Source organism: Pleurodeles waltl, chromosome 3_1 (genome assembly GCF_031143425.1).
Source record: "Pleurodeles waltl isolate 20211129_DDA chromosome 3_1, aPleWal1.hap1.20221129, whole genome shotgun sequence".
NCBI lineage: Eukaryota > Metazoa > Chordata > Amphibia > Caudata > Salamandridae > Pleurodeles > Pleurodeles waltl.
The window spans coordinates 1,998,385,303-1,998,398,210 of record NC_090440.1 but is presented as its reverse complement, the minus strand read 5'-3'; the positions used below and the strand labels follow the sequence as shown (position 1 = coordinate 1,998,398,210).

Sequence of the window (12,908 nt, the reverse complement as noted above, 5' to 3'; positions counted from 1 at the left end):
GACAAACACATAGCCTTTAACTCCATGGAGCTGCTGACATGCCATTTCCCACTTTCTACAACTCAGACTGCCACCTTCCAGCTCATCTGCAGGTCTCCTAGCCAAAACAAGGGCTTTATTGGTGAATTCTCAGATATAATAATTACTTCGTCCATCTGACATGTCCTCACCACCCTCCTGAGTGACTTCACCTTCCCAGATAACACCAAGTTAAAAACAAATTAAACGAGAGACACTTTCTTCAACTTAATCGATATACTGAACATGGTACAGCATGTCACAGAACCAACACACTCCAAAGGTGGCATTCTCAACATTGTCTTCTCAACATTACCAGCCCACCCTCAACCCTATCCCTAGACTGGACCAAGCACTTGGCCTTCCCTGTCTCCCTGCTCAGCATCCTACCAACAAACCAAGGTTAACACAGTGGAGAAGACCAAACCATCAGATCCTTCTTCGTAGAGAACCTAATGTTTGAACTCATCCACCTTATCAACTTCGGTCCAATGGGGCATCCACATCACAATTAAAACACGCATGTAGACGCCAAAGCTTTCAGCACCCTGGTACTCTAAAGACCTTACTGACAATAAACAACGCGTCTGCAAACAGGAAAGAAAATAGAACAAAAAGAGGAATTCGGATGACCTCATGATACTGAAGTCCCTCAGCACAACACACCGATGGCCCATCACACCAGCCAAAGCAGGATACTATACCAACACCATCCATGAAGTTACCTAAAGTAGCAGAAAACGTTCAAGACAATTAAGCACTGCATCAACCCCCTGCCAATATCGCCTATTCCTCACACCACAGTAAAGTGCAGTGCCATCAACCTCTTCTTCAGTTATAAAAATACAGAAAATCAAACAGCACATCAACACCAAGAAAGGCTTAATTTTATATGCCCACACCTTCCCTTAGAAGCCCACAATGGTCAGCCTTCAAAGCATTTCTTGCAGATCTGGCCAGCCTACCCAACTCTCTCAAAACCACTTCTTATGAAGATGTTTTACCCTCATCCTTAATTAAAGCTCTCTGTGGTGACACTTTCTCACCCCTACTCACCATTGCAAATCTCACCTTCACTCAAGGCATCTTCCCAGAAGCTCTCAAGAATGAGCACACCCTTCCAGTTCTAAAAATAACTACAATAGACTGTGATGACCTGGGTAATTACCAGCTCATCACTCATCAACCATTCACTAGCAAAATCATTGAAAAAGGAGTTGATGTCCAAGTTCTAGATCACATCAGTTGCTAACAATCTCCTGCAGGACTACACATCTGGCATCAGATCACCATGCAGCATGGAGACTGCTACCTTACACATTACACATGCTTGCTTGACCAGATATGAAAATGCTATTGCTGGACAGGTCAGCTGTCTTCATCACGGTTGACCAGCCTACTCTCAAAAGCACCCTTTAGTCTTGAATGGTATTCACCAGCAACATCCTTCAAAGGTTCTCCTACCTTTCCAACCAACAGCAGTTTGTCCACATGGGCACTTCCAGGTCATACAGGATTGCTATCACCTGCAGAACCCCTCTGGGATCCTTACTATTTACTGTCATCTTCCGCTTCTACACGGAACAGCTTGGTGTTCTACTCATAGATAAGAGCAACAAGATTCACCAATATACAAATGATACACAACTCTACATAAAAATCCCCTCTGCTTAAGACATCCAGTGCCTCAAACACAATCCAGACATGGATGTCCAGAGCTTGCCTGAAGCTCATCCAAAACAAGATCAAATTCCTGTTATTTACCAATAACAACGAAAAAGAAACAGTACAAATCTGGCTCAGTTATTTGAACTTTTATGTCTTGGAAACCCAACTTTCACCAAATGCCAAGTTACTAGGATTCACCTTGGTTGCCAAGTTCAACATCAAGAAACATGGCCAAAATACAAAGACAGCCTGGTACTATCTCTCTCTTCTAAGGAAAGTGCAACTGTTTCTTCCAGAAACAAGCCGTTGTACTCTTCCAGTTGGGTGGTGGTAATGCCCTGCTTCATAGTCTCCCACACTCCACAGTGGCGCCCCCTAAGGGTATGCTACACACCATATCATGTCTTATCCAGGATCTGAAAAAATATGATCAAATAACCCCTATTGCGATGAAACTATATTGGCTCCCCTTGCTGGCCTGCATCTTCTTCAAAACCATTGGCTTCATTTACTAAGGCATTACAAATAATACCTCCACTTATCTTGCAGACAAGCTCACCATTTCAGGTGGTTCTCAGCCCTCCTGCAGTCAGGACACCATCAGACTGTAGACTAGGAAGTGTAAAAAAGAAAAACAAAGCAATAGGTCTTTGACATGTAGGCAGCTAAGATCTAGAACAACATTCCTGTACCCATCAGGATATCCATCAGGACAGCCTCAACACTGCTGCAATTTGGAAAATATGTGAATCTTACCTCTTTAAAGAATACTACATCACAATGTATTAACTGTCAACAACATAGCTACTTCTCCTATCACTCGTTGACTGTATGCTTGGCTTTGGTCCTGTACACCGCTCCACTGACTTTTGGACAGGTTTGCAATATAAAAATACCATATACATATGTCTATATAAAGCCCGATATTTAGACATGTCATGGAGGATTAGGGGAGGGATTTCACAGGAACCTAGGGATGGTGATGGACAACCAAATCTTAATGCCCAACCACGTCTACTTGATCACCTCCTCTTGCTTCCACACCCTTAAGCTGTTCAGAACAATCTTCAGACGGCTTCCACTCAGCAACTGTTGAACCATCACCCAAGCACTTACCACTAACATGCTGGACTATGGAAACTTGCTGCAAAACTCACCAAGAGACTCCAGGTCATGAAGAATACAGCAGCCAGACTCACACTCAAACTCCCGCCCCTCACCACACACTTCAAAATCCTCCTCTGGCTCCCCATTCACAAACACACCCTGTTCAAACTACTCACCTACACACTGCACAGCCTAGTACCTGTTAACGTGAACAACCACATCAACTTCCATACTGTCACCAGATATCTTTGCCTTGCTGACCTACTACTAGCCCTGGTCCCACGCATCCAACCTGGGTTCTAAATCCTGGGATGACCTTCCCCTTCATATTAGAGTCAACAGCTCAATCCTAGAATTCTGAAAGAAACTGAAAACACAGCTCTTTCAATAGGCGCCAGTTGGGGCAGCTCCCCATCTTCCCTATGCTCCAGGACACCCTACTGCACGCAGTACAAATACACATGACATAACATTTCAGCTTCTTTTATAGGGAAGACAAGAAACAAGTGCATGTTGGAAGCAGGAAGTATAACTGCCATGATGGACCAGGAAAATGGCTGGCCCATTACTGGTTGTGTTGGGCCATGTTAGTTTGGGAACAAAAGATGCCATTTTCTATCTCGAAAATAGGAAGAGATGGAAATAAACCTTTTAATATAGGAAGAGCTGGAAATAGGGCTTTCTTGTGCTGAGCCCTGTGATAAGAAGAAAAGTCTATAATGGTGTCAGGTTTAAGACATGAGGTATGAGAGCCACAAAAGAATATAGGACCATTTGTACTATTCATTGTTGTTGTCGCAGATACTCCAAATCAACTTTTCAAATGTACAAATCCCATTATATGAGTCAGTAAAGTTTTACCAACTCTTAAAGTGGATTGAGAGTGAGAATGAATAACAATTCAGTATTTGGAAGGGGTGTATTGTAGGTGCCCCTTCCAAACACTGAATCAGTATGTGATTTATCAATGTTTTGGGACCAGAATCCTCAGTTGGGGTGGTAAGCCAATCGTAAAAGTGAACATTAAAAAAAGTTTGCAACTCTCAAACGAACTTTAAAAAATGTAAACTTTATTTTTTACATGCAGCTCTGTTTCCTTTAAGGAAAATGCTCTGCATTTAATCAAAAACTTTACTTTACTGAAAGGCACTCACACGCATGGTGGTCTGCTGACTCTAGCAGGCCATCAATCGTAGTGAGTCAAAATTTGTGACCTACCTCATGAATATTATTGATGTAGGTCACATTATGGCCCAACACAATTCGGTTTATGAATAGACATGTTAGTACATAGGTTAGTTCAGAAAATTCAATACTGATCACAGAAACACTGGTTGCAAATTGCGACCAGTTTCTTGCGGGCAGTATTTAGTACATCCAGCACACAGTTATTAGTGTAGAGGTGGAGAAATGCACTTGCTTTTTCTTTAGAAGTTCCCATGGGCAACCCAGTAAACACAAGGATCTAGCTTTGTAAAAGACTTTAGTCATGCACCAGTGCCCCACCCTACTAAGCCACACAAAAAACAAATGCAGGAGCTTGCCACCTTTGTATTTCAGGGGGTGAAAAGTAGTAAAGCTGCATAGGCCACACACAAGCAGAAGACACTGAGATTCCTGAATGCATCGCTCTCCTGATACCGCCGGTCAGAAGATTAATTTCAAGGTGAGCATGCCCACGAGTTTGCAGCCCACCCACAAAACCTTTGACAACGAATTGTGTAAAAAAGAGATGAAGCGTGTTCATGGGAGAACTGATGAGGCTAGAGAGAGCAGAATGAAGGCTAATGTGGAGGAGATAATCTCCTGAGCTGGAAACTGGAAGGATTGCTGGCTAGGGTCCAATACTACAGGGAGATGGTTGAGGTATGGCACTGTCCTACCCTGGTGCTAGAGCCCTCTCACAGCATTGTACTATGCATGGAATATAGGAATTGGGATACCGCCATGCGGCATACATTGGTAGTGACCCTACCGAGATGCATTGATAGAGGAGGAGTAACAGAGAGTATTAGGAACATACCGATCTTGGGGTGTTGCAAACTGAGTCCCCTGGGATTTTAGTTTGAGAGACAAGAAATGAATGCAACCAGGCCATCTAGATTGACTCACCATTACAGATAAATAACTCCCAAGATGACTAGGCAGAGAAGACATCTAGACAGAGAAAGAATATGGAGAAAGAAAAGGAGGTCAATTACACAGCCAGGGAAAGATGGACAAGTGCACCAGAGCACTGCAGCACAGAGTACTGCAAACAATAAAGACACCACTAATGACTCTTCCCCCACCACCTAAAAACAAAACATAGGTGGGAGTTGACATAGCCATACTTCGCCAAGACCTGGTAACTGTTGTGAAAAGAGTATCTAAGGTGGGAGACGCATATCAAAGCTAAACAAATGGAGTAAAAACCATCAACGCCAAGGTCCACCAACTCTCGACAGCCTGTTGAGAATTGGAAGAGGAGGTATAAGACAAGAAAGGACCTGCATGCTAACATAATCTAATGATAGTTGGCATGCCAGAAAGTGCCATAAGCAGACAGAGTTCTTCCTAGAAGTATATGGGTGGATACATTGGTGGTGGGAGAAACACTCTTTTCTTGTTTCATAACTGAGACTGAGGGGCCTCTTAGGACATTGATCCAGTATCCCAACACAGGCCTCCCACAGCTGATAATTATAACTGCTTGTGTAACATACAAGACTGCCAATATTATGTTCTTCTCAGACTACATAAAATAGTGTGGAAACAATGCACTTTCTCTGAAGATGACAAAATGAAAATCGGAGTGGGTCGTAATTCTGAGACCGAGGTCCAGAGTGAGGTGTCTTTCCCAAAGAATTCTACCTCCATCTTGTCAGAGTTTAGTTTCAGGCTGTTGGAATTCATCCAGCGGGTGACTTCTGACATGCAGTCTATGGTAACTTTTTTGGAAGGTTCTTCATCCTTACTTACAAATTCTTGTCCCCGACATTTTACCTCAGTGTTTTTCCAGGCTTGGATCATGCTTCAGCATTTTATTTCTGGAACTCTGCTCCTGCTGGTTCCAGTCCTTTCCTACTCTGGCTTTGAATTTGAGGGAGACGCCTTAACATGTTGTTGTGTTCATCTATTTTTTTTTTTTTTAATCTGTTTATTAAACGAGGTGCAAAAACAGCAGTACATTTCACTTATTTAAGAAAGAGAATAAGAATTTTCCCTTCTTGTATTCATTCACACGTACTTTGTACAATACGGTTACAATTTAACATACTGACATGCAACTTGAAACTGTGTAACTTGTAACTATAGTCACTTTGATTATTACATTTATATATATATGTAAATTGGCGTCACAAATAATAAGTGTAACATTTAGACTGGAGAGACAAGAGAGGCACATTTACTGTCTGTGTGTACGATGAAGGCAAGAACAGGGCCGGAACAGGGCTGACGGGCTTGTGGTATCCAATCTTATTACCTGGGGTCACACTTGGAGGGAGCTCTATTAGTCGCTTAATTTTGTGTTTCAATTGGGTATGATGGTGTCATGCTGGAGTAATAGGAAGGGTGTGAGGGATCGTGTGATGTGGGTGTTGGGTAGGGAGTCTGCTATCAGCTGTCTGATAATTTCAGGGGGGGTACATATCGTCTCTGGTTTCTATTTTTACTATAAAGTTGTCCCAGATTTCAGCTCCCTCTTGTATCTGGCCCTTATATTGAAGTTGTCTTAATGTATGAGCCTCTGCTTGTGTGCGGTTATATAGGTCGTGGAGCCAGGCGGAGTAAGGAGGGGCATGAGGGGCCTTCCAGTGTGTAGCGATCAAGCGCTTGTATACCACAAATGCGAGGTCTATAAACCTGTGAAGGTGCTTATCTCCCTTAGCGCGGCGTCGTATGCCCAACAAGCACGATTCCGGAGTGGGTGTGAGCGGGTGGGCAACAATATCTGCTGTGGTTTCCGTGATACGCTGCCAGAGTGGGATGTGGCCTATAGTAGTAAGCAGGATGTGGCCTGTAGTAGTAAGGAGCGCTCCTCTTGAGACTGCTCAGGTGAAGGTTTAGTGTCTTGTTTTCTGCGAGGCCTGCGTTTATCCTTCGAGGGAGACTATTTTTCCATAGGATTTCTTGGGTTTACCGGGTCAGCAAGGCCTTTAGCTTGCAGCCAAGTTCATGCATCCTCTGTAGAAGTGAAGAAAAGAGTGAGGGTGTCATCTTGTACTCTGAGTTTGGCAGGGAACAGCAAAGCATACCTGATGTCGTGCTCTTGTAATCGTTCTTTAACCCTGAAAAAGAAGTTATGTTTCTTCTGTACCTCCGCAGTGAAGTCTGGGTAGGCTGTGATTTCTGCGTTCTCAAACCGTATAGGACCTGATTTACGGAACAATTGTAAGATAAGGTCTCTGTCGCGATAATTAAGGAGTCTTGCTATTAGAGGGCGGAGCTGAGCGCCAGGCGGTGGGGGCCTTCCAGGGACCCAGTGGGCACGCTCTATAGAGAAAAATTTCGGGATGTAATTTTGTAGTATTGTTCCCGTGAGCCATTGTTCAATAAATAATTCTGTGCTAGGCCCTTCTGCCGAATGTTGTTGCGGTGTGATCTGCCTTCAGCATCTTCGGCTCTGCGTTTCAAGGCTTCCACTTCGGTCGACACAGCCATCATCTACGATTGGAGGTCCTTTATCGATGGTGAGAGTGGTGTTGAATATTTTTCTAGCGCTGTTACCCTTTCAGCCAGAGCTTGTTGGTCTGTGCGCAGCAAATTGACATCTTCAACAACTGATCCTATCTTTGCTTCCAAGGTAGTTTTGGTGTCTAGGATAGCTTGCAATATCTTCTCAAACTGTGTTGTGTGCGTTTGTAGTGTTGCCTCCATCTTCTGTAGTGCCTGGTACGTAACAGAGGGCTCCGCGGGTGGAGGCGATGCGTCTGAGTCCATGTTCCTTGGGGGCGTGCGTGGGGTCTTCGGTTTGCCCACTGATTATCTGAAATGTCTTGGGGTCACAGTTGGTGAGTTTCCGGTTGAGTACAAAGTAGGATTAACCCTGTTATTAGTGACTTACGGTGTTATTATGATTGGGTGCACGTTGCGCTGTGCCGGCCGGCGGGCGTAGGATGAGCTTGTCGTAAAATGAAGGTTGCCTGTTTTGTGCTTGCTGGGGTAGTTTCCCAGTGCCCGAGAGCTTGAGCGCTGGGTCAGTAGGATTATATTAAGCAGGTAGGTCACGGAGTTTTGGTAGTTTACTATACAATTGCTCTAATCCTTATCTGTGGGTTTAAGCCATAGTCAGTACTCAGAACTGGCAAAGCCGAGCGATGTGGTTGAGGGAGGATCACTCCGACTGAATGGTGTATGCCACGAAAAAAAAAATTGGGGGGAATTTTGAGTAGCTGGCGGTTATAAGATGAAGAAAGTCACAGACTGCGACGACACACAGACCAGTTCATAACAGGCGTCACACGACTAAATTTATGTTGCTGTGAACCAATGTGCTCATGTACACTCATAAGGGCCACTGCACACCATGGGAGCGCCGCGACTCGATCAATGTCGCCGGTGGGGCGCGAGGATGACCACAGCGCTATGCCCAGATGTCGATCTGGGGTTAGGTAAATGTTCCACCTGTCGGTATCACCCCGACTCTCCGGGTCCTGCGTGACCGCGGCTGCTCGTTGTTTGGGGCACGCAGCTCTTCTGGTGCTCGCCGCGGTCGCAGCTTCCTGCTGAGTCGGGCGCGGCATTGGGATGCACCGAGCGGTCTTTGCTTTTGTTAATCCTCGCGCACCAGGGAGGGCAGTTGAGGCCCTGAGGTCTCAGGGGCTCAGCGTCAAGGAACCCACGGGCTCAGCCCCTCTGTCCCAGCGGCTGAGGTTGCTTCAACGGGCAGGCGCGGCCTTCCAAACACGGGGCTCCTGGGGCTGGCGCGCGCGAGCAGGCCCTCACCTGTTTTGGAGGCAGCGAGCCCGCTACACCAGTTGGTATGCTCCAAATTCGTACGGGCCCCTCGGGTCCACACCGAGCCCCAGCCTGAGCGGCAAAGGGCAGCTCTGCGGCCTGGAGCCGCGCCGGATCAGGACGCGCCCACCAGCACACGGCCCAGCAGTCCTTCGGGCAGTCTGCGATTCTCGGGCTCTCGCAGCACGCAAACCGAATTAATGGTCACCGGTGAAGCACTGAGAGCAGCACGGGCGACGTCTTCCGCTGAGAAGGTCGGAGACGTCTGATGCAGGATGTTTGACAAAGGCCAGGAGCGGAACTGCAGTTTATGCGCCCGCTCCGGTCGCCATGTTGGCCACGCCGTTGTTGTGTTCATCTAGGCCTGCCGTCTGTAGGCTTCTTATGCCTTTTGGCTTTTCTCTCATTATCGAGAACATTCATTGAGAGACCTTTTGCCTCCATGTGATAAATACAAGTGGTAAGTAACATTGCAGCTACAAGAAGGAGGCACCCTTACTTCTGAAAACTTTGGCAAGAGAAGGGGTGCTACTGTTGCATTCTGCAATAGGCAATCTTCCTCCTCTCTAGACATATATCACACTATTCTGTTGTGTCTGCTCCTCAATCAGCTCCCTTCAATGCACGGCTTTCTGTCATCTGTCCACCATCAGCCCACGATCTGGGCCTCCATAGCCAGTCATCTCTCTCATCTTATGGCCTCAGCCCAGCCACCGTTGCCAAGATGAAGGCCCCTATCACTCTTTTGCCATCTCTTTGGCCCTGCATTGACTTCTCCAGCCCTGCGCTGTGTTACGCCTCAAGCACTGCTGTGTCCTTCAGTAAAAGGCATATATGGGGAACATAAATAGTTAAAGGTTTTTTCGGGGCTCCAGCAAGGGCCTTACAGATGTAGGTCTGCCATCTTGTCTTTCCAGGCCACAATACCGAGGTGTAGAATTCATAGGAATGGCTGACTAAGCATCTTAGACAGTTAACACGTTTGTGTGATGTGGTTGGAAGCTGCACATACCAATACCTAGAGGTTGGCTAATCCTGCTATTTTATTCGGAAATACCTAGATGAATGTGTTGTTTTTGCTATTTATTTCTATTATGTGTTTTTGTCCCTTATGTTTTTGATTAGCAACCATTTACAGTGTTTACCTCAGCCTGTTAAAATCTGGGATATCTGCAGGTAAGCCTCCTTGCTGCAAGTGAATCCAAGCCCTCTGTATGTCAGCGGTCAGAAGGTGACAACCATGAAACAGCAGCACCTGGGTGGAGGAAGGTGGCAAAAGAAATGACAGTCACTCTTCAACAGCTTCATTACACAACTTTGCATATGGCTTTTACCATGGCATTGAACATTAGTGAATGGTATGAAAGTCAGTTGCTCTATGCACTAACTACAATAGTGGCGTGCATGAATTGACTCCTTATGGGAGGCAATGCGAAGAGAGGATGTTATCATGCTTCAGTGTGAAAAGAGAAGCAGCTAATTTTCATTACTTTTGGCGGTAAAATGGGATAATCCTAAAAGATTAAGGCCCTCATTATAACATTAGCGTTATATACCGCCTACCGCTGTAGCGACGGCTGCCAAAAGACCGTCACTGCGGCTACCAGCCATCTGCCATAGTATGACCACAGCTGTGTGCTGGATTTACGGGACAGGGGAGGGGGGTGGAGGGTGTTGTGTGTGTGTGGGTGTGTGTGTGTGTGTGTGTGTGTGTGTGTCTGTGTGTGCGTGAATGCGGGTGTGTGTGTTGCGTGTTGTGTGTGTGTGCATGTATGGATGGGTGAGTGAGTGCATGTATGTTGTGTTGTGTGTATGCGTGTGTGCATGTATGTATGCAAGGGTGTGTGGATGTGTCTATGTGTATGGATGTCTACATGCGTGCTTGAATGTGAGAATGAGTGTGTGAATGCGTGTGTGAATGCGTGTGTGAATGCGTGTGTGAATGCGTGTGTGAATGAAGGTGCATGAATGAAGGGGGGTCTGGAGAGGGAGGGGGGTGGGGGGAAACCTGGGGAGGGAGAGGCAGGTGGGGAAGACCCCTATCAGTGACAGGGAAGGAATTCCCTGTCACTGATAATGCCTACCGCAATGGTTTTCGTGGCGGTAGGGAAGCCACGAAAAAAATGACGGTAGGTGGGGTCATAATCCTGCAGGCGGGCTAGTGACAGCCGCTGTGCTGGAGACTGAAGTCTCCAGCCCGGCGGCCGTTACCACTGTGGCGGACGGTGTGGTACATTGGCGGATTGGCTTGAGCCAAACCACCAATGTCTTAATATGGGGAAAAGTACCACCAGCCTGTTGGCAGTACTTTTCTACATTTTATCGCCATCCGCCAGGGTCATAATGAGGGCCTAAATGTATTTTGTGCTACTGAAGATTGATCAAATACAATTTTGGTTTATACACACACACATATATATATATATATATATATATATACATATATATACGCACACACACAATTGAATGGTCTATATTGATTTAATACATTTTGCTAAATATATACCAATGCTCCGAATGTGTAGCTAACATTTTCTAACATAAACTGAACCTGTTGTAATACCCTGCCCCCACACACATAAACCACATAAAAAAATAACCTGTCTTGCTGCTTCTGGTGCACGAAAAGCAGTTGTTTCAAACCCCCTATTTTATCACTTCACACTAGGAAATACTTTCTATATTTCATGGAAATTACTTTATTCATATGAAATATAGATGCTGTCAAAAGTTAGACCTAGTCTCATCCTTATTTCCTTGCCCACTTGCAAAGTTATATATTTAGGTAATGACAGACCCAACACACTCTGCCAGGTTTCGTGTATGTATGTGGTATCTCTAGAATACAAACCAAGCTGAAATGCAGCTTGTTAGACATGCTTTGTTAAATCAGTGTCTTCATCAAAGGTTAATAAACCTACATTTTCTAATTGTAATCAAGTTCCGTTGTAAGCTGAAACTTATACATAGCTACATATTGCAGCTACAAAACCCCTCACTCCTGCAGACAGAATGGGTTTTAAAACTCGAACTTCTGGATACACAACTGCATGGCTTTGTCTTCATTTTACTAAAGACTACTAAACATTTTAGTACTGTTTTACATAAACATTTCTCTCTGTGTAAAAAGCACCTTTTGGTGTTAGCTGCACCAACATAAACATGTAACGCATAGATAATACATAACATACAATGTGATTTTTGGTCGATCTCCGACTTTTGGTGACATTTACACACCAGCCGCCCTACAGCCTTGTGGCTTTTCCGGTCTCCCCAAGCACTTCATGACAATAACATTTAACTCTTTGAGTAATCACCCCATGGCAGCACTGCACCTGTCTTATGGCGGGGTAGTCTTCGGCTTCCATCAGGGAGTGCTTTAGCAACATGAGGACGGCTAAGCAGAAATCCTCCATCGCCTTACGATTCCAGTCCTGCATGTACAGTTGATCCCATATCAGCAAAATGGCAGGCAAATCCAGAATGCTCACAAAACCCTACATTTAAACAAAGAAAGTGTAGTTACATTTCTGCTTGGGATAGGTGGAACATTTTGGCAAGTGTAATTAGAGGGTACTCTTGCCTTTTTGTCCTCCTGTAAAGGTGAGGTAATTTTGGAAAACCTCCAAAATCTGCACCATAGCCGAAGTAGAGAGAAAGGCAGACATAGAAATGGCATGTGTTCTGGTTATCTGCACCACTTCGGATTATAAAATGGTATAGGAAGGGACACACTGCCTAGGGCTATTAGAATTAGCTGTCAGGTCGCAAGTCATAAATATTGGAAACACAGTGGCCTATTCTGATGGGTTGGGTAGCAGTCAGTCAGAATTTTTGTAAACAGCAGGTTCCTGCAGCAATTCTGATTCAACCAATCAGAACTGGTGTCTGGGTTTATACAATTTTGATTCAGCATGGTGGTGTGCTGGACCCTATTTTGGCCTGCCCATCCCATCGAGAACTGTCTCTGATAGGATGGGCAGACTTGCAGACTCGTAGCAGTACACTGACTGCTAACATGGGACTCTGTCGGCTGGCATAACGTAGAACCAGAATAATTGGTACAGTACAAAGTCTATCCTAACAGAGTTAATAGTATGATTAACAAACTGTGTATTCAATTTAACTTCTTATATAGTGCAGCAAGTGCAATAGTGACCTACTTCCTGAGTTTT

General features: G+C 45.1%; 1 protein-coding gene across 1 annotated transcript in view; it reads right to left on the bottom strand.

Moving 5' to 3' along the window:
- LOC138283654 (uncharacterized) overlaps positions 1 to 12,908 on the bottom strand; it is a 223,433-nt gene that overhangs the window by 22,576 nt on the left and 187,949 nt on the right. The window contains exons 11-12 of the mRNA XM_069221589.1: positions 12,069 to 12,230; positions 9,879 to 9,988 (exon numbers count right to left, since the gene is read on the bottom strand). Coding sequence (XP_069077690.1) covers positions 9,879 to 9,988; positions 12,069 to 12,230 — 272 coding nt within the window. The remainder of the gene's footprint in view (positions 1 to 9,878; positions 9,989 to 12,068; positions 12,231 to 12,908) is intronic.